The sequence below is a fragment of the Achroia grisella genome, unplaced genomic scaffold (genome assembly GCF_030625045.1).
Source record: "Achroia grisella isolate CSIRO2021 unplaced genomic scaffold, CSIRO_AGI_Agris_v1 utg906, whole genome shotgun sequence".
NCBI classification, from domain to species: Eukaryota; Metazoa; Arthropoda; class Insecta; order Lepidoptera; family Pyralidae; genus Achroia; species Achroia grisella.
In genome coordinates, this window is record NW_026713064.1 from 1,347,481 (window position 1) to 1,368,877 (window position 21,397).

The following is a 21,397-nucleotide window of genomic DNA, read 5'->3' on the forward strand; positions in this document are numbered from 1 at the left end:
TGTGGTACATACATTTCTTTCATACATTTCATACCGAACTTTTTATGTAGGTACATGATTCCACGATAGGCATTTCAAAAATTATAATTTAATGTGACACGATTGAGCAAAAATATTTATGACTTCAGCGCTCCTTGTTCGTACATGTCACTATAGAATACTTATTTATAGGTATATAAACATCTGCGAATCGAGTAAATAGTTTAGAGCCGTGTCATATGCTTATGTGATAGTCGACAGAATGAATACAATTTAATTATTTTGTATGAAAATATTACATTGTATACATAAATTTTCTAGTCAATAAAAAGTATAATATATGTAATATGTACCTACCATGTGTATCACAATGTAGGTATAACAACTTTATTTATAGATATGCATTCATATTCTAGATAACGTAGGTGGAAGATGGAAGAAATGAAATATATTATAATAAATTAAATAGACTGGAAAACTGCCATTAAAAGTTAACTATAGCAATAGCTCAATTAAAACCCTGACTACAATAAAATAGAAAAAATCGTTATTCAAATAAACTTATTGCACCAAGAACAGATAGATTAGATATATGTACATTCATACTTCGTAATATCGTCCCTGATCTTTCTTTTTTAGCAGTCGGACAAATTAAGCCCATTTATTGTTTCTTATCATAGTTACAAACAGCTTCTAATCTTTGTTTATATACTACTCCGTAACTATAGTGAACCTATTCAATAAGTTATAAGCTATGTTAAAAAAATGCTATTGTGGCCGTGTAGGATTTAAATTTGGATATACCTTGTACATAAATATTGAAAAATCTACATAAATTTACTACTACTAGATAATAGGTATACATGGAAGAACATGTATAATAAATTTTAATATTTTGATATTCCTGACTACAATAAAATAGAAAAAATCGTTATTCAAATAAACTTATTGCACCAAGAACAGATAGATTAGATATATGTACATTCATACTTCGTAATATCGTCCCTGATCTTTCTTTTTTAGCAGTCGGACAAATTAAGCCCATTTATTGTTTCTTATCATAGTTACAAACAGCTTCTAATCTTTGTTTATATACTACTCTGTAACTATAGTGAACCTATTCAATAAGTTATAAGCTATGTTAAAAAAATGCTATTGTGGCCGTGTAGGATTTAAATTTGGATATACCTTGTACATAAATATTGAAAAATCTACATAAATTTACTACTACTAAATAGGTATACTACATGTACAAAATTTTAATATTTTGATATTCCTGTGTTCTTATGTTGATTGAGGAAAATTATTAGTGACTCGATCCCCTACACGTTAGTAAGAGGCATTACCAACTGCCAATATCGCACTGAACGCAACTTGACATCCCAGATTTCAGTAGGTTACACTAAAAATTGCATCGCTTTACGACTCGTTTTATTTGCTATATTTAGATAATCATTTATAAATATACATGTTGGTTGACGTCATGTAAATTGTCATAATAATGTTAATTCTGTATACAAAGATTGCAAAGTGCACCATCTGTTTCAATCCTGAGTCATAGTAAGAGCTTGGGATGACGAGCTGAATGCGCCTACTATATCGGGGTGATTACTCAACCACATTTCCAAGTTATGAAGATGCCATATAAATATATATTCTTGGTCCATTAGCAGTAAGGATCAAAATTGCCTGAAGTGTATTTTAATGCTTACCTTATTGGTGTTATTTTTTGTTATTTTAGTAGATTGTTATTCCACATCCAAATCTAAACCAGTGCTTATAAATGCGTTTAATACGCATTCACAAGAACCTAATATCCTGGCTATATAAAAACAGCAACTCATGCCGTTCTATACGGCTCAAGTGAACAAGTTCGATTAGCAGAAAATACCATTGTAATTATTATTTCCAAGAGGAATATAAAGAAATTATCTATCTTGTCTTGCATAAAACTTAGACAAATATACAAAAAGACAGAAATATTAACAATGATCGTTTTGTGTTCTGTTACGTTGATAGAGTCGATAATATACCTATAGTTTTTTTAATATTTTCCATCACAGAGATCACATTTTTATTATAAGTATATGGAAGTAAATTAATATATGTGATTATTATCAGTAACAGGCTTGATTTAAAAAGAAACAGCCTATTTAGATATTTCATTTTGTCTGTTTAAAATGTAAAACCGCAGGAATAGATAATAATCGATGATAAAAATCATCAAAATATTTTAAAAGTCCAATGTAAGTACATATTGATTATTTCTATGACGTCAGGCCTTTATTTTTATTTTCATATGATAATTATATTCAGACATGACTAACAGCTACATAATTTTATCAGTTCGAGCTGTGGCCATATTAGTACCGGCCAAAGGTGATGGATAACCGGCATATGACCTAGGTACGAGATAGCAAGCTCGTCTCGAGATAAAACAAGAGGATACACTCTTATGAATATGGTAGGTAAACATATTAGCAGATAAAATAATAATGAAAACCCTAATGAGAAAACACTCAGACCATTACCAACAATAATATCCAGGTACCTATACAAATATTTGCATCGAGCGAGGAAGGGAACCCGAAAACATGAGTAATATGGTGTACTAAACTACGTATTACTTATATATCATTAGCAGTCTAGAAAGCTAAGAGAAATATCTTTATGTAGTCTGTGGGGTATTTTTTGGAATACATGTTTCGAATAAATGTTCATCATATACGGCAAGCAATAAAAACATTCGACCCGAATTGCAAGAGCTGGAAAGTTGTCTTGAATTGTCGACCAAAAATGGTCCAGTACTTTATAAGGCTTTAGCAACAACCGATCGGTATAGGTATTACATACTTTTGAAACCTTTAACGTAATAAAAACCGTATGTTAGAGTTATGCTAAATTAAGTACTAAAGCAAGAAAGATATGTTATCCTATTTTAATGTTATTGAAATATATCTATGAATAAACTATAGGATGTTGGATTATCATAAGAAATGTTAAATACACGCGACACTGGAAAAAAAGCTTAAACAATAGCAATTTAAAGAATTTAAAAATATAGGTGTTATTAATTCAAAAACGCAATATTTATTTCGTGCAAGTAAATATGCATTAAAATATATTACATTACGTCTACAAAAGGCATTAAGAAAGATTGGCTACCTCTAGTTTAGTGGAGTCTGAATGGGCGTGAAAAATCGGAAATAATAAGTGTGTGGGTGTAATACAGTTTGCCCGTCACCAACAAAACTGGCTGGCTAGACAAGGTCGTCGACCATATGGCTTACTTGTTTGCTTCTCAAGCATTACTTAAATAAATCTAATAGCAAAATTATAAGCAATGTTACTTTACAGTAGACTATAAGGCGATCTACCCCGACATCTCCCGCAATTTCACTTCCTATAGAGATCTTAGATATTTAAAAATACAGTTTTTGTATATCGAAGTTTTTTTATTAGCACATATAATTGGTAAAAGGTTAAGATTAAAGTAAAAGTAGTACCTATATAATATATAGAGTACCTTTTACTGAATGAATTTTATTTTATTTACTCTTTTACGGTCTTTTCTTACAGAAGAATGATTACAAAAGTTTTTTTAACTTACACACATTAAAATATGTAATTATATTTAGGTCCTTCTTATTTATCTCTAATAAAAATATACAGAGCTCGACCTTCCATTTCAATCGTGTAATAAAATTTTCAGGCATTAAAAAAATGAGCAGACAATTACATAGCTTTGTAGCGGCAAATTATTTTGCACTTGAAATGTTAGGTACCATGGTATGGTAACCTTGTTAACTTCCTAACGATCACACAAAAAAATAGATACAAAGAGATAAATCTAAATTAAAAAAGGTCGGACGCAATTGGTTAGCTCATGCGTCTAGTCTGCTATATGTACCGATTTATCCTAGCTGTTAATTGGGTAGATTCGGATAAAATTTTATAGATTTGAATTTTAAATATACCTCCCTTTTTATTTTAACCAATTTTTGTTTGTGATCATGTAAATCAAGTTAAATCAATAACGTTTAAGATCATTATTTTTATAATTATAATGTTACTAAAACTATGTAATATTATGTTTTCTGTGCAAGAGGATTGATAATAATTTTATCAGCAATTATATTTGTGAAAGAATCCTCCGTTTTTTTAAAACAAATAAGACTATGTTTAATAATTAACACATTCATGGATATTCAATTATTACATCTAGATATCTTTCTGGATTATTGTAATGTATCTATAACAAATATTCGAACTCATTCAAATTCAGACAAGAATATTTAAAATTGTACGTGGGATGTTCCTCTGCCATTTTTCTTATTAATTCATAATAATGTTTTAATTTAAAAAATATTGTATATAGTAGCTAACTTATTACAGAAGTCGTCGACATCCACAATAGAAAGTAAATGTCGAATTCGCATAAAATAAAACAGCAACCAAGACGAAAAATGACGTAACGGCTGTACACATAAGTACCTAAATATCCTGTGTTCGGAACGTTAAGTTCTTGCATCGTGCCGAGTAAACAACAAACGAGTTTTGTAGCCGAGGACGTGGGTTCGAGGCGGTGAGATCATCGCTACGAATAAACCAGAGGTCGCTGCTTGCACCACTTTACACGTCTCTCATATCTTTCTAATTGGCCTGCCAATTTTGTTTACAACAAGAATTTACTTAACTTTAAGCCTCACGCGATTATAAACCAGAAAAAGGTAAGAAGAAAAAAGAAAGTTTATAAAAATAAAATAATACCATATCGTATTGGGTTAACCCAATAGGGTGGCTATTTGGGGTTGGTGCAGTGAAAAACGTATACCTACTCTTCTCATGAGCATTTTACTTTTCATGTCTATACAAGACATGACTTTGTAGAAAATACACCTCGTTTTGATGCTACGCAAAATGGTTCCCAAAAATATCTATAACTTGTTCTAAACAATAGTACCTATTTAGTATCCAATTAATTGTAATCATTACCAAATACCAATATACTCATATTGGTAAATAGATTCTAGAGGCTAACTCAAAATAAAACATGACATATACGGTAATAAATAGAATCGACAAATGTAAAACAGGAAAGATCAGACAATAACATCCTACCTATCTCATATATTATTGCTATACATACCTAGTCGGCATACATATTAACAATTAGTTGTACTTATATGTGTTCATGAAATACCTAGAACGACTAACACGATCACTACCTAACGAAGGTCGTCAATAATATGAAATTATTATATAATCTAAACTCTTGCCAAGTAGGTAACGAAGAAATGTGTTCTTTATTGGCTTTTAGTAACAATGTCGCTTAAGATGTAGGACGTAGTAAGGTCAATTCTGTGGCTACAGAGGAAGATTTTTCAATTGAAGAATTAGTCATGTGTGGGCGAACTAATAATGGACACTCCGGTGCTTACCTTGTTGATCATATTAGAATAGAGTGATATGATGCTATCACTCAGTTCACTTTGTTACATTGTTGTTTTGAATGTGCAATTTTAAATTATAGTTGAAGCATTCGAAATCACAATGTAAGTGGACATAGAACAATATGGTGAAGATTCGTAAAATACGATTTAGGTTTTGTCATTCAAAAAAACTAAGCTGTTTATTACAAATGTTTCTACTATTATATTTGAACATCACAGGAAGATAATAGTAGAAATTTAGCTTCGGGAACAAATGATACATGCGTTATTTAATTAGAACATAAGTAGTTATTTAATACATTGCATTTAATCTCTGCATAACTGCATCATTACCATTGATCCTGAACTGTAAAAAATGAGCTTCATTTTAACTGTATATGCATATAATAATATTATTCTAAATACGGAATCTCTCGTTTTGTATTAAGAAAATTTCAGTTTCTCAATTTATGTATACAGATGGGTGACATAGTATACTGTTAAAACTTACTAGCTAAAATGATTGCTTGATGTATTCAACTATAATCAGCTTATCAGTAACTTCATTTGTTGGAATACTCCCAGAAATTAGCATACAATAGCCACTAGTTAGAGCTTGTACATATAATCTTAAAATGAAATCGTAGAGAATATTTGCAAAGATAATTAAATTCTATTATATTTTTATACATACTTTGTTAGAATGAAAAGAGAAACGTTTTGAAGTGACAATTTACATAGCTACACAATTGATAATTGTCTCAAGAATAGAATGTGGCACTTTTTAAAATTTGGTAGCAGTCAACACATATTGTTTTTGTAAATTCTATGTATAAATCAGCCACAATAAAAATAAAGTATATATTAGCAATATCGCTGTCTAATATGGACATACCTACATGTTAATCTTGTGGAAACGTGTCAAGAATGTTCAGATCTGGATATGCTTATCGACCAGGCGCCAGTCAAGTCACGTCCAGAGACAGACCCAGAACAAAGGTGGTAGCTTCTACACTGATTACCAATGAACTAAACATTAAGCTATCTAATACTTAAATGCTTTACAAGGCACTGACTTTCTTGTATTGTGAAGTATATGGCTACGTACTTAAAACAATACATGATTGCAATAATAAAGAAGCATGTTTCATGTAACTTTTCATAAAATTACATAACGCTAATCCCGTGATTTAAATTATTTAACAGGCCACAATCTTAAGCTCTTTGTAGTACCAAAAACGAATTGTAATGCTGACAAAAGTAGAGTAACAATAATATTGATATTTTTATTATTTACAACGAATGTGTTAAAGTTATTGTGAATAAATCAATTCCACAACATGCAACCGCAGTAATTCAGAATGACCTCACACCATTGGCAATTCATCTCATCAGTCACGGCGTCTTACCTCGATGACGCGATCTTACATTTTTAAAACCTGTACATTTTGTGACCTTAAAGTACTATATATATTTAATGCAAAATCTAATAATCTTATATATTTAAATACAATCGTATATACATATATTATATTAATTGTTTTTCAAGAGTTCCACTTTTAGCAAGCTATTTATATTCAAACCTACAGTGTAGTTTTGAAGATGGACAGCGACATTATTTTATACTATGTAATGATGATACCAGTTTTAAACAGTGATCTATTTGAGACTTATTCCACATATCTGTCCACTGTTTAATTTCTTATTATTTTTCAAAAAGTTGCCTAGTTTACTTCTATTACATTAATCATAATTTGAGTATTTATATCCACCTGTTAATCAATAACCTAAAGACTATTGACATCATTGTATTGGCATCTGATGTATGAAACTTTACAAATTTATAAAAATCCCATACACTAGTAAAACTATATGAAAATGTAACAAAGCCATTGCTATAAAACCATGTTGCAACCCATAACAAAACTCTCACAATCGGTCACGGTGTCGCACATAAGCCTAACGTACAAGGTTGCCAGGTATTCGTATTTTACAGATATTTCAGCACAATGTTCAGTATTCGTATGACAAAAATACCATACAGTATATTATCGGTTCAGTATTATTTGTGATTATTTTTTTCCCTAATAAACGACTAATATATGTAAGGATTGACGAGATAGATTTCTTACTAATAAGTAATAAGAACTACAATAAAAACCATTCCAATATAGTAAACATATTGGAATGGTTTTTATTGTATCCCTGTTCGGAATTGTTTTAAACATATCTGGCAACCCTTCTTCCATGTCACAGTTGAGTACCCATACTGTGGAGTATACCTCTGACGATGTATGCTTTCTCGTTGTGTCATTATTATGAACCAATGGACCAGTTAATCACGGAACGCCCTCAAATTAATCCATTTAGAGTTCTATTCTGATCGCATAGTCTAAATTTCAGAATGTATTAAGTTTTTTTTTTTATTCAGTTAAAGTTAGTTAAGTCAAGTTAAACGATTATCGAATTTTACACAACATTGAGATGTTTTGAAAAAAAAAAGAGTTGTTTTTTCAGATTTGTTCGAAATGTAGAAATAGAGTCTCTACAATTCCACCACAAAAAATACACAGCCCCTATAATATTGTGTCTCACACTCATATAATATTGTGTATGTTGCTCGCTGATTGTAATGAAGCTTTCTAATGATGAAAGAATATTCGAACTAAATCAAGATTTATTTTATTTGTTTTCTATTAGAAACAAACATACCTGAAATCTGTCCTCTTTATAATCTTAATATATAGGTATAAAGATTCAATAATAACACTATTTTTTATATTGAGCTCTTTAAAATACAACGTTGTTACTTTTGCCAAATAGTTTAATAAAATAGGTATAAGTACCTATTTTATTAAATTGTAAAGGTAGTATAGGTAGGTGTATTAGTAGTAGATAAGATGCTACTACACGTGTAGATAAATAGATAAAAGTTATTCAATTTAGTGTAATATAATAATAACATTTATTCAGTTCACAACATATCATTTTTATCTAGTAATATACTAGCGGCGCGCTTCGGCTTTGTGCAGGTATTTAACAAAAATTAAAAATTTTAACACGTACACACACATTCATATTAACATCCTTCAATATTAATATCTTCTATAAAACAATCATTATGCTCTATTACTACGTTAATAATTAACGAACGTTGTCTTACATTATAGAAGTTTTACGGGTCCCTAACGTATTTGAAAATATTGTATTGCTTATGTTCTCCCAAGATAATATAAAATTATAATGGTAAAAGAATTTTCAAATAGTTTCAGAGCCTTCTATGCAAACAAACAATCAAATCGGTCCTCTTTATAATATTAGTATAGACAAATTGTTACATTCATAGAAACTAAAGTCTATCTAATTTAAGTCTATAGATAGGTAAGATAGATGACAGAACTATGTATAGCCATATCATAATGGGTGTAGCAATCTAATATGTATAGTATATATAGAGGCACAGTAATCAAAATAGTAAATGGTGAAGGCACGACGTTGAACCAGTAAACGATGCAACCCCACATACTGTAACTGTGATATATCTACGTATAAATATGCAAATTGTTTTCCTGGTTGTGCAAGGGAAAGAAACGAACATGCTTAACTCAATTGTAAACATGTACAATATTTATTTGAAAAAAATACGAGCTTCTTTTCAGTTCTTCTCATCTCGAAATCATTCCGAACTGACGATAGATTTGATATATCATAAGAGTCTGTAATAGATTTACATGAAAAAGGTATTTTGAATTTATATAGCTCGCTGACAATAGTATTTTTTTAGTTATACATTTCCTCTCTATAATGTTAGGTAGTCACAAGACTAGAAATAGTATAGACTAGGAACATAGTTACTACATACATATCCATCTCTAATAGTGTTTGTTGATGTAGCGTCAAAACTTGCAATCACAATATCGCATCAAAGATTAAGGTAGATGTCATTAAACTTGGTTGGTACACAAAAAAGAACAAGAAATTAGTGAAGCGAAATGTATTTGGTTTATACGATATCAAATATTTGTTTTGTATTTTTTTTAATACCAGCATATCTGTTTGATGTTTTTCTTATTTTATTTCCATGATATAAAATTATGTTTTCTATTTACATAATTTTTTAAAATAAAATATAATCACTAAATTTAAAGTTAGTAGATCAGCGAATATTTTCGAAAAATATCCACATTTAATTAGTTTAATAAAGAGATATTTGACAAGAAATAGACTATTAAGAAATAGAATAACTAATAGCCTATTAACATTTAATCACATTTCATGACATTGTCATTGTCTTGAAATTGCCATTAAAAGTTTCTATTAAATTGTTCAAAAGTAAAATAAATTCGTATTGTCAATATACGTGTATTATTAATTTAAAATCTATTAGGCAGGCAGATTCATTCGTATGGATGGATGACGTCCCTTTACCAGTTGGGGTCGATAAAAGGTCATGGCAAGCTAACAGTTAATAATCGCATGAATGTTTTAAAGTCAACATTTTACTACGGGCTTGATTGCAGTTTTACAACAAACACAAAGAATAAATCGATATCACTATTTGCAGATACGGAAAATTTGCCACAAAGAACTCTACAATAAGGCGTATTTTTCGTAATATTATAATTTCAGAATTACAATGTACAGATCTTCTCAAATCTGGTCTATATTTTTACAATAATAAATGAGTAGGTATGTTAAGTTAATTCTAAATTTTAACACATGTTTTCAATTTGAAGTTGCCATTCAATTATTTGCGTCATTTTAAAGAACAGCTTACTTCTCTGATCTATTATAGACGTAATATTCTACAGCACCCTTCGTTTTCTCCCATATTCCTTCAGCATTAAATAAGCATTGCTCAGGTACATTAATTGGTAATACAATAGCCAGAGAATATATGTAAATATTTATTTCATAATTGTATATTCATTGAAAAATATACAGATTTTGCTATGACTTAGGATTGCACATAGGTATTAATAATATTGAATAATGCAATATCATGACGTGAGTCCAGAGAAAACTACATACAAATGATAGTGCCATTAGGAATGTTGTGATTATGAGTCATGTATAATGTAGTAAATATACGTGTATCAATAGTATGTGAATAAGTTGTGATGAAACGTTTAGATGGCTATTTTATTGTCATGCGCATCAAATAAATGCATAATCACTAAGTAAAGTATGCTGTTATTATTGCGGATGTGGTATTTAGTGACAATGATACCTATGACAGACAATTTTATGAAATCCTAAACATTTATATTAAAACGCGTTTTTTAATATTTATGTAAAATAGCGATAGAAGCTCTATCGCTTTCACGATGCCCATGGAACTTGTTTCGATTTCTTCCCGATTTTCTCTTAGCAAAAACTAGTCTGTGTAAACAAGGAAAACTTTATTTTATGTTATTGTACCCTCTAAGATGTAATAAGTAAAGTTTATTAGTAGTAAGTAAATTAAGTAAGTTAAGTATGTAAATTGTTTCCGCGAGTTTTATTTTACCAGAGGTAGGTTGGTGTACTCTCTTAATATTGCATCTAACATTTAAAGATTAAATATTTGTATTAGACTTATATGGCTTTTAGTGGTTTACTTAGATTGGATTAACATTATATTCATTGATAAGGCAACAAATATTTCTGAATATAAAATCAAGATATTTTGGAATTGTTATACTTAAATAAGGAAAGCCTTTTGGGTTGTCTATAGGTTTCCAGTTTTTCTGGAAAGTACATATTGACTACAATATTGAATCTAAATCAATACACTATAAGTAAATTACTCAAACAAAATATACAGTGAAATTTCGAATGTCGAACTGTCTTCCTTTTGGAGTTATTTGAAAATTACTATGAATCTAACATGGGAGTAAAGTAATTTCAAATTAAAAGAAGATTAATTAAAATAATTTCTGAATTTTAGCCAGTATTTTCAATTAACTGGTTTCCCTTTAGTTCCATTTCACGAAGGCGAGGTGAGATATTTGATATACACGGGTGCCTGGCGCGATGAGGCACGAAACGAGCTGCACGAGAATTTCACATTCAAAAGAAAATACGGCGCTCTAAATATATAAATAATATCTACATAATTTCAGCGATCTGTAGTAAGTATAGCTCTTTAAAAAGTCTATGACTATAATTATTTTTTATATATTTGCACATAATTCTTTTATGCGTCAACGTAGGTAAGTGCATACCTTCCTATCTGTGAACTAAATTAGCCAAATAAAAAATATAATGAAACACAAATGTACATCATTTACTTGATTTTACTTACAGTATATAGATGTTCGTATATAATAAAATACCTAAAACCTTCCTAGATTAAGAATTCTAAATAAAGTCTGTTGAACGGATTTTAACGAAAATTCAGGAATATAGATTGTATCACAAAGATAGAAATAAGCTATCTTAAATCTCATTATAGCCAATAAAGTTGCCGGTAACAACTGGCGTCATCATGTTCTCTGCCCCAAAATTGACTGCTGTCAAATATTGTGATCAGCAGTCACTGCGTTTAATGATCTTTATTCACAAATAAATTTCTTACTTAAATCCAATTTGCGGAGAAATAAAATATGCATGTATATGGGTGATTTAATCTACAAAGTCCATAACTAAAGTTATTACGGTCGAGCAGAGGCGTAACCTTGGACACATTTCATTACAACTTGACTTCTATTGCATTGTCATTGCGTCCACTGTCTCATTCAATTCATATAACCAATCAACACTAATTTACTTTCATCACGCTTGTGTAGGAAAAATGTATTTCTTCCTTTTAAATGAACTTAGGTATTTACAATAATTCAGTATAGATAGCAATTGCACATAATATTTTTTTTATACTAGAATCAAGCCAATAAGTATATTATGGCCCATGTGATATTACTGTTACCTAAGAACGCCTGAACTAAAACATGTGCGCATTGTCGATTTTAATACAGATGCCCTTTATGAAAAACACTTTAATACAGGTTATACTGTCGTAACCTGAATATTATTATTACATTTTTTAGTAAGTATTAATAATAAAATCTCTGGAAAAGATTATAAGTAAAATTATAGTAGCTGTATTCTTACTAAAGATATAATATTAGCTGACCCGCGTAACTTCGTCCAAGTCACATTTCCCCCGTTTTTGCTACATTTTTCATAGGAACTCAACTCTTATTGTTAGTAGTATGATGTTATATAACCTATTGCCTTCCTCGATAAATGGGCTAAAACAATTTTCTAAGTCGTTTCTCTAGATCCACCCTCTACAACATCACCAACTGTACCTCTTTATAATATTAAACAGTATAAATAAAAGTTGTAGACACGTAAACTAGCAAAAATTATAATTATTAAGAAATATATTTTCATTTTTTAATCACTATTAGATGACTAACAAATATTTTTTACATGTGTAATAATTTCATAGGTTATTTTGGCACTGTGCCTAGTTGGACATGTTCTAATTGTCATCTGTTTATGCCCAATGTCACGGTCTCGGTCGATACTCAATATTGTCTGTTTCTTTTTTTGTTCGTATATTAATACAGTATGTTGCGGATTTAAACTGATTCAATGTTTTCGAGCATTAGATTCAAAGAGTAAAGTACCTAAGGATTGGAACCTTAACCTAATCTGGTTTTTCGTAATTCGTAGGATTACCAATACGCGACTTCTGTTATAATTATACTTTTAATATTAATTTTTATATTTATTTTAAAAGAGCATACACCTGATGCGACTCTGTCTTCAGGCGCCATAAGGTGCATGTCCTGTTAGATTAAATATAAAGATAATAAATTAGATATAAAACAAATTAAAGCTAAGATTACTCTGCAGCTTGAGGGACCCCTCATGAATTCTTTACTGCTATATGATATAACAGTTATCTATTGTAATATTTGTAATAGAGATAGTAGTGATATGCATATATGTATATGGATTATATATGGATATGGATGCTTCAGACCGAAACGCAATAAAAAATAAATAATTCACTTGTATCCCACCTACTTTTGTCTCGAATATGGCAAGCCATACAAAACTACAATTACCTTATGAAGTAAAAGCAATTAATAAAATGTTATTCACCTTCCCCCACTGTGATTTGCAAAGTTTAGTTACCGCTTAGGTAAGAGTGGGTGGTATTTCGAAATAAATGTCTTCTAATATCGCCCTCAATTCAGAACTCGTTTCTATGCATCTAATTCGTTAGATTAGATTTAATAAATATTTAAGAGCTACCGTCTCATGTGAAGTAGAAGAAATATCTAAATGGAATTCAGCTATTTAAATTTTAATAATTTTATTTTAATTAAATATTAAACATATGTTTATGTGTTTTTTTAGGTATGAGTGAATAAAATACTGACATTGGCGGGACTTTCACGGATAGATAGCTAATGTTATAAGAAATATCTTAAGCTGTTTTAATATTAGAAATATTTTTATATTAATAAATAAAAAAGTTCAGTTCCACGCGGACATAGTCGCGAATAATTGTAGTTATAAATAAAATCTGTAATTTAACGTCTGGCATCTTAAAATGCTGATCTAAAATATGTACCTAGTACCTCTCTTTAATTTTCAAGGTTCTAAAGCTATTCATGCGACACCTGTAAAATTTAATCTGAACAAATACCTACATGTTTTCAATACGAAGGTCTTGCAAAAAATAATTAAAGTAGGTAACATATGTGCTTATATTGAAACAGTAAATTGAATTGTCATACTGATGTCTTCAAAGTTATATAAAATAGCATTCACCCGAGTATCACCTGAAGTATTTGTATGAGCAAGTAATGATTTTGTCAATATAGAATTGCTTTCAGTATGGTGACGTGATTTATTCTCAGACATAGACTAAATAGCTACGTAGTCATTAGCGTATATTACGTAAGTAGCACATCTTTCGGTTGTTCAACGAGTTCATCATCAATCATCAACGTATAGTTGATAAATATATGAAATATTAAGAATGTTATCATGTTTATGATATGAATGTTTCAAAATTATACATATGAATGTCCATTTCAGATACAGTTTACTATGATCCCAGAACTTTATTATGCTTGTTTATGTAATGTTTATTTATTTAATATATTTTTTTATATTTATTCAATCGCATTATATGAACTTATAGTTATACCTATTTATACATAAATGGGATTAGTATCAAAGATATTATTTAACCTATAAATTTAATATAATTATGCAGTTAAGGATAAAAATTATTCCTATTTAGTGGTATCGCTCATAGACTCGACTATCTGATGTTGCAACATGATAAAAATAAAATATTGGTCACATAATAAGTAGCTCATTGCCTTCATTCTCATCTATTTGATAAAAAATCGTTCCACAGTTGACTCTGCTCGACTTTTCACGGTCATTGTAATATTGTACGCACACACGTTCACAATTTACTTACACTAAAGTTGTTTTGTGTATGTAGTTAGGTACCTACCTACGTGTATCTCCACATAAATGCTTTGTACACTACGTCATTCATGTTACATAAAAGGCTACTAATTTATAATGGTAAAATAATAAAATAAACACACATATAAGTGTTCTACTTGATTAAATCAAAATGCGAGACTCGTTATCTATGTAACAATCATCATACATTAGGAAAGGTTACAGAAAAGCCTTGGCTAGTATAATTCCTGACTAAACATACTAAGAGTAAGTTATAACTATGCATTTCTGAAGACCAACAATAAAAATGTTTGCCTATTAAACCTACCTATAAGGGCTTAAATGCCCTTATCCTGGCCTAGAGCCGGAAAGCATCGCTAACTCATTAATTAATGTAGTAAATCAAATGAAAATAATTTTTAAATGATCAAATATTCCAATATTGCGATTTACATTTCATTCCGTAATAACAATATATTATTGTTTAAAAATAATGTACCTAACTGATATGCATTATTCCAGATACATTGGCATTTTCCTTTTACTTGATATAAGTTATTTTGAATGCTGACGTAAATAAAATACACCAATTGTTTTGTTACAGGTATATGTATGATAAAATTTATACTTTTATTTTACAATTAAGTTATGTGATGTATGCCTATACTGTCACATCAATATCACATGCCAATAATTTTAAACAACTTATAGAAATACCCATGTGTTTAGTGTAATATCATGCATCTAATGATATTACTTTTCAATGCTTCGAAAAGATGTTTCACAGTTTTATCACTTTACATTATGTTTGATTCAAATAATGAAGCGTAAAATAATCTCAAATGACAAAAAAAGTTCATGTATATTACGGTGTGCAGGGAAATAAACTACACTTATTAATGATACCTCACTATTGGTATCTTAACTAAACTAAACATAAAATTGAGATTTTGCATAGTGTTATTACGTTCTTAAAATAGAGATAGTAAACGAAGCAAGAGAAGAAGACTGTCAACGGTAGATATTTAAAATTCATAACAAATATTTTAAATACTCACCCACAGGTACAGATTTCACAAATGCACTGCTCTTTAATAACTGTCTTCTCTGGTTTCTTAGGGCCACCATGTTTTGGTCTTGTCTCATCTATAAAGACGGTCTCCTCGATCGTGGTTCTGTCATCTCGCACGGTTTTCCTGTCGTCGATGATGGTCTCATCGTAGACGGTGCTGACAGTGGTGTCCTTTGTTGTGGTATCTGTGATGGCACGATCTACCACGTCGTATTCGCTAATCTCGTCTTTCGTCGTATGGACATCTCGCTGAAAAAATGTTATTGCTTTACAATGGCGAAAAATATTTTTTTATTTAAAAAATTAAAATCATTTTAGATAACCTACCAGATTTTTGAAGTCTAACGCACTCTTGTCGACGAAAACGTTTGTTTTAATTTTGTCATCTTCTTTTGCATCTTCATAAGTTGTTATTTTTCTTGTAACACCATTTTCCGTAATGTATCGAGTGACCTCTATTTGACTCCTGTTTTTTTCAACTTCAAATGACTTTTTGCTGACGTCTCCGCTGCTAGTAGTTAATACAGTAACTTCTTCAGTATCAACACCTTCATATAAATCTTTCACATCTTCATTAATCTTTGTACCAAATGTTACTTTCTCTATTCTTTTGAATGGATATTTTTTTACAGTTTCAATAATTTCTTTTAGTACCCGATCATCGATATTTCTATTAATTACAATATTTTTGTTACTTACAGTAACATCCTTTTTAAATTGTGATGTCTCAATTATTTTTCTCAAGTCACTTATAGATGTAAAATCTTTAATATCCCTAGATGATAAAATTATGTTTTCCTCAGTATCCTGACGTTTTAAATGGTGTCTTGGCTGCTCGGGTTTTCCAAAAGGTGACATTTCTTTTGGTTTTCTGGGCCTATCGTCATCTTTTTCATAAATAAACTTTCCATTCCATGTTCCTGTACTTCTTTCATATGTAGTCAAAGTATCTTTTGTTTCAGATGTTGAAGACGACTTTGATTCTTTAGAAACATTATATTTCTCAATATTTTTATTTTGTTTTACTGAGACATCACTAGTATTCCTTACATCAGTAATGTCCTTTGTTTGAGACTGTATATCAGATAATGTAGATTCATAACTTGTACGATTAATATCAGTTGTATCTCGAATACGTTTATTAAGCACGTCATCGCTTTGAGTATGTTCCGATATTGCTTGTTTTTTAGTAAAATCACCTTCATAAACATTTTTTGTTGATGCTATTTCTTTACCGTCTTTAAGCAAGACAGATTCTTCTGTTAAATACGTAGAACTAGTTGGTTTGCCATTTTTGCCTGTGTCGTAATGAGATTCTTTATCTAGAACGTGCCGACTATATTCATTTTGTGGCTTAATACCTGTACCACTGATATTATGACTCTTTTCATATGTAGAATGGTCTTTACTATCACCCCATTCTCTATGAGAACTGTCTATAATTTTTTGTTTTCCGTCTACAACCTCAAATACGTAGGAAGATGTAGATGCTTGTTGAGCACTGCTAGTATTACTTTTCATAATTTTAGTTGAATAGTCAATATTTTCCGTATTTGGAACTTGTAAAATACCTCCAACTTTCTTTAATTCACTTTCTATAGTAGCGTCATATCCATAAAAGTTTGATGAATCAGTTGTATTTGCATTGCGTCGCCTTTCATTCACAATTTCGTTGCTAGACTTTACATTCTTTTGTGTATCTGTTTTTTGTACAGAGCTATAATCTTTAGAAGTGCCAGTAGAAAATTTATTATGATCTTCAGAAGTAAGTTGACCTTGAGTAGAAGTATATTGTTGATGTTTTTGATTATCTCGTTCCGAGGTAATACTCTGATGAGTGGTTATTTGACTTCCATCCTTGATAAATTTAGAGTCTTCTTTAACTGACATTTCACTAAAAGGTTTCTTGCCGTCCTTTCCTGTATCATATTTAGATTTCATGTCATAATTTTGGATACTGTGAGATGATTGAGGTTTTATATCAGTTCCGCTAATGCTATCATAAGCTTCCCTCGATGCTTGCTCTTGAGCATCTCCCCATTCTCGTTTTGAACTATCAATAATACGTTCTTTGCCATCTACAATTTCCACTACATATGAGGAAGATGATGATTTTGTGACGTTACTACTTTTGCTTTCGCTAGACTGGGATGTGCTGCTGAATTCCTTAATATTTGTATTTTTGTCGAGGCTTTGTTCGCCTCCATAAAAATTTGAGGAATCCGACTTAATATTTTGGACTCGCTTTGAATGTTCAGGCAAATTTTCATACATTACTTTCTCGCGACGATTAATATTCTTGCCATCTATGAATTTGTTTGTTTTATTTACCACTTCAGAACTTGATGCACTAGATCTTTGTGTACTACTTATATCTTGACGTTCCGATTGAAGAAGGGAATTTGTAGCATTAGCACCTTGAGATCTTGCTAAAAAATCAGTATTAGCATGGGTAATATTGCCTTTAGAACTGTCAATGAATGCAGTATTGAGCGTTTGATTAGCTGAAGAATCCATGGTTCTATCAAAAGACTGACTTTGACTAGAACCGGAACGATGAATGGAACTAGTCGAACTTTGAAAAGCTTCGCTTTTAGAACTTTGTTGATGTGAAGTAGACGATTGTTGTAGTACAGAACTAGAAACAAATTCGCCAGTTGTAGCCTGCGACATGTCACTTATGTTATGCTCTTGTGATCTTATCTGTGACAAGTCTGTAATAGACGGAGCTTCAGTAATAATGTAGTGCGGATGGCTATTGTAGTGCTCGGATATAGTTGAGCCACTTACGGAAGCATTATCAGTGACATCGGTTATCATAAGGGGGTCGTCTTCCTCAACCTTTACCTCAATGTAGCGAACCTTTTTACCAGATGAGCTGACCTTCTGTAAAGTGTTACTACTCTGCTGCACGGATGTTGTAGTGCTGCTCTTTTGAACACTACTTGATGCACTACTATTCGATGATGTCACTTCCGAAGACTTGGATTGTTTAGTCTTTTTATTTTTAATCGTCATTTTGATGCCACTAATAACTTAAATAGTAAAAAATAATATCTTAATTAAATGAGATTCTTAATTTACGATTAAATATTTTTAAATACGAGTTCATTAAAATTATCACTTAATATAGTCAAACAATTGCCTTGTAATAAATATTTAAAATGGTCGCGAGAGTCGTTCGTGTCGTGTGTCGCCAGCATGCGCGCGCGGTGCTCGCGACTGACTCGCGGATTCTGTCTGAACGTGCGCCGGCGCCCCCGTGACACCTTGACGCCGCGCCACACCGCCACGCCGCCGCGCCGCCGTCGTATCACAGCGCGTCGCCCACCACCAGACCTTCGAGACACGTAAGCGCTTACATCTCATAAAACCTTTCATACCAAAAATGGCCTAAAAGCTACCACCATAGTCATATTTGTTCAGAATAAAATGATGATACTTATATAAGAATGAAAAATTTTCATTAATAATTTTATTATTAATTATTATCAAACTAATAAAGAGTCACGTAAATATATTAATACTTAATACAAGTTGCTTTGTGCATTTATATGTTTTAGGTGGTAATGGAATAATGCAAATTCTTACGGAATAAGTGGAAAATAGCAGATTGAAAATGAAGTCAAGTCAATTGGTATATATATATACATAATGAAGTGCTACATACCAGGGATGTTATGGATATGAAATTTCAGATACGGATAGGTTTCGGATATAGGAATGATTATTATACCGGATACGGATACGGATGCGGATATGAAATTATTTCGGATTAACCGTTAGTTTCGGATAATTTCGGTTACGGATATTAATTTGTTAAAGAATTTCAAAAGTAAAATACAAAAGCTAGCTAATAAAATGGTTACGTAACGTGTCTCAATTAGGCTCCGCCCCTATTCGATATTATCCGAAACTTTTATTTCGGATTCAGTTACGGTTACGGAACTCCTTAACATCCCTCCTATATACCGCGGAGAATAGAGAGGATTATTAGCAATAGGTGTTTGCGCCCGCTTATCTATTTATCTAAAAATGTATCCTGTCAAGTCATCCACATACCCTTTAGAAACTATCGTGGTCCCGATGAATTTGTTACGACGGTCTAATGATAATGTCTAGTTGTTATGTAAAGATGATGGCTCTTAATCATCAGACTTATAAAGTTCTGATTTCACCACGACAATTGGAAATATATTTGACTAGCCCATATATCTGGGATAACAGTCATAGCGATATATTTATTTATTTACTTGAACTGCTATGAGTCAAGGAGCTCAATTTAAAAAGAGTAGGCTGGCGAGTTGGTGGATATTGAGTAGGTAATAAACAAGTGACACAGATATTAACATAAAATTATGGAGCAGTTCGCAACCTCCAATTCCAGTAAGTCAGTCTTATATGTTGGAATCGATACATATAGGTGCATGTATATAATGGTGTAATATTTTCAATACTGTTATTTATTCATATATATTACCTATATAGAAAAAGTTTTAAAATTACTTTAAAAAAAAAGCACGATTTTTGACTGTGCGTAATAAATAGAAAATTCAGTTTCTCCTGAAATGGTATTGTCCAAAAACAAATTTTTATTGTATAGAGGTTTTAATGGCCAAAACGTCTGAAATAATTGCAGTTGAAAAAGGCATATCTATCTTTAGCTGTAACCCGGTGTTGCCTGTGCGAGTTTGGTATCTGTCTGTATACGATTTCTTTATGTGAAACAACAGAAAGTAACAACCACCTATAAACCCATTCTTACACATATTCGCGTTTATAATATTGGTACGATCACGTATAAAATTTCTTTATAAAAATCTAAGTTTTACATAAAAAAGAGATTTTTATAAAGGTTATAGTACCTTTTTGTTAGGTTCCCGCTACTTCTCGCATATAAGAATCTTTAAATAAGACCAATCCTTATTATATAGGAGAAGGGGATTGTTGGATTGTTGGTTCCACTATACTATGTTAGGACTTCCATGCGATTCACCCTGGAGACCGTCATAATTAAAACCTGACGTATTCGCCATTATGTTCTAAATGCAAAGATTTCATGTTCATCTTATCATCCACCACTAGTGCCCCGGCGTCGTAGATGTATGCACTATTCCATTACCATACAAAAACAACCTCTTATAAACTAATTAGGCAAAACGGAAATCCTTATATGGGGCACTGACAATATACCTGCCTTCTGATAAGATTTCTTTGTCAGACAACATACCTATAATAAAAACACCGCCTTTATATATAGGGTGTGAAACGATAGACCTATTTAGATAAGCTTAGATTTGCCAATACAAATAAGGTAATGGTCCTATTTTTCTATATACCAAATCTATTCCAAATTCAGTTTGCCTATTTCTAATATAGATATAAGAGGGAGGGGATTATTAGTAATTGTAATATTATTTTATCTGTGGTAATGGGGCATAGTGACCACATTTGTTGTAATGTACCAGGACTAGATGACATCGACTGA

General features: G+C 31.0%; 1 protein-coding gene across 1 annotated transcript in view; it reads right to left on the reverse strand.

Annotated features, from left to right (window-relative positions):
* The window catches only part of LOC131853744 (titin), a 35,545-nt gene extending 16,618 nt beyond the window's left edge, over positions 1 to 18,927 (reverse strand). The window contains exons 1-2 of the mRNA XM_059204766.1: positions 16,237 to 18,927; positions 15,896 to 16,158 (exon numbers count right to left, since the gene is read on the reverse strand). Coding sequence (XP_059060749.1) covers positions 15,896 to 16,158; positions 16,237 to 18,927 — 2,954 coding nt within the window. The remainder of the gene's footprint in view (positions 1 to 15,895; positions 16,159 to 16,236) is intronic.
* Positions 18,928 to 21,397: the final 2,470 nt, after the last annotated feature.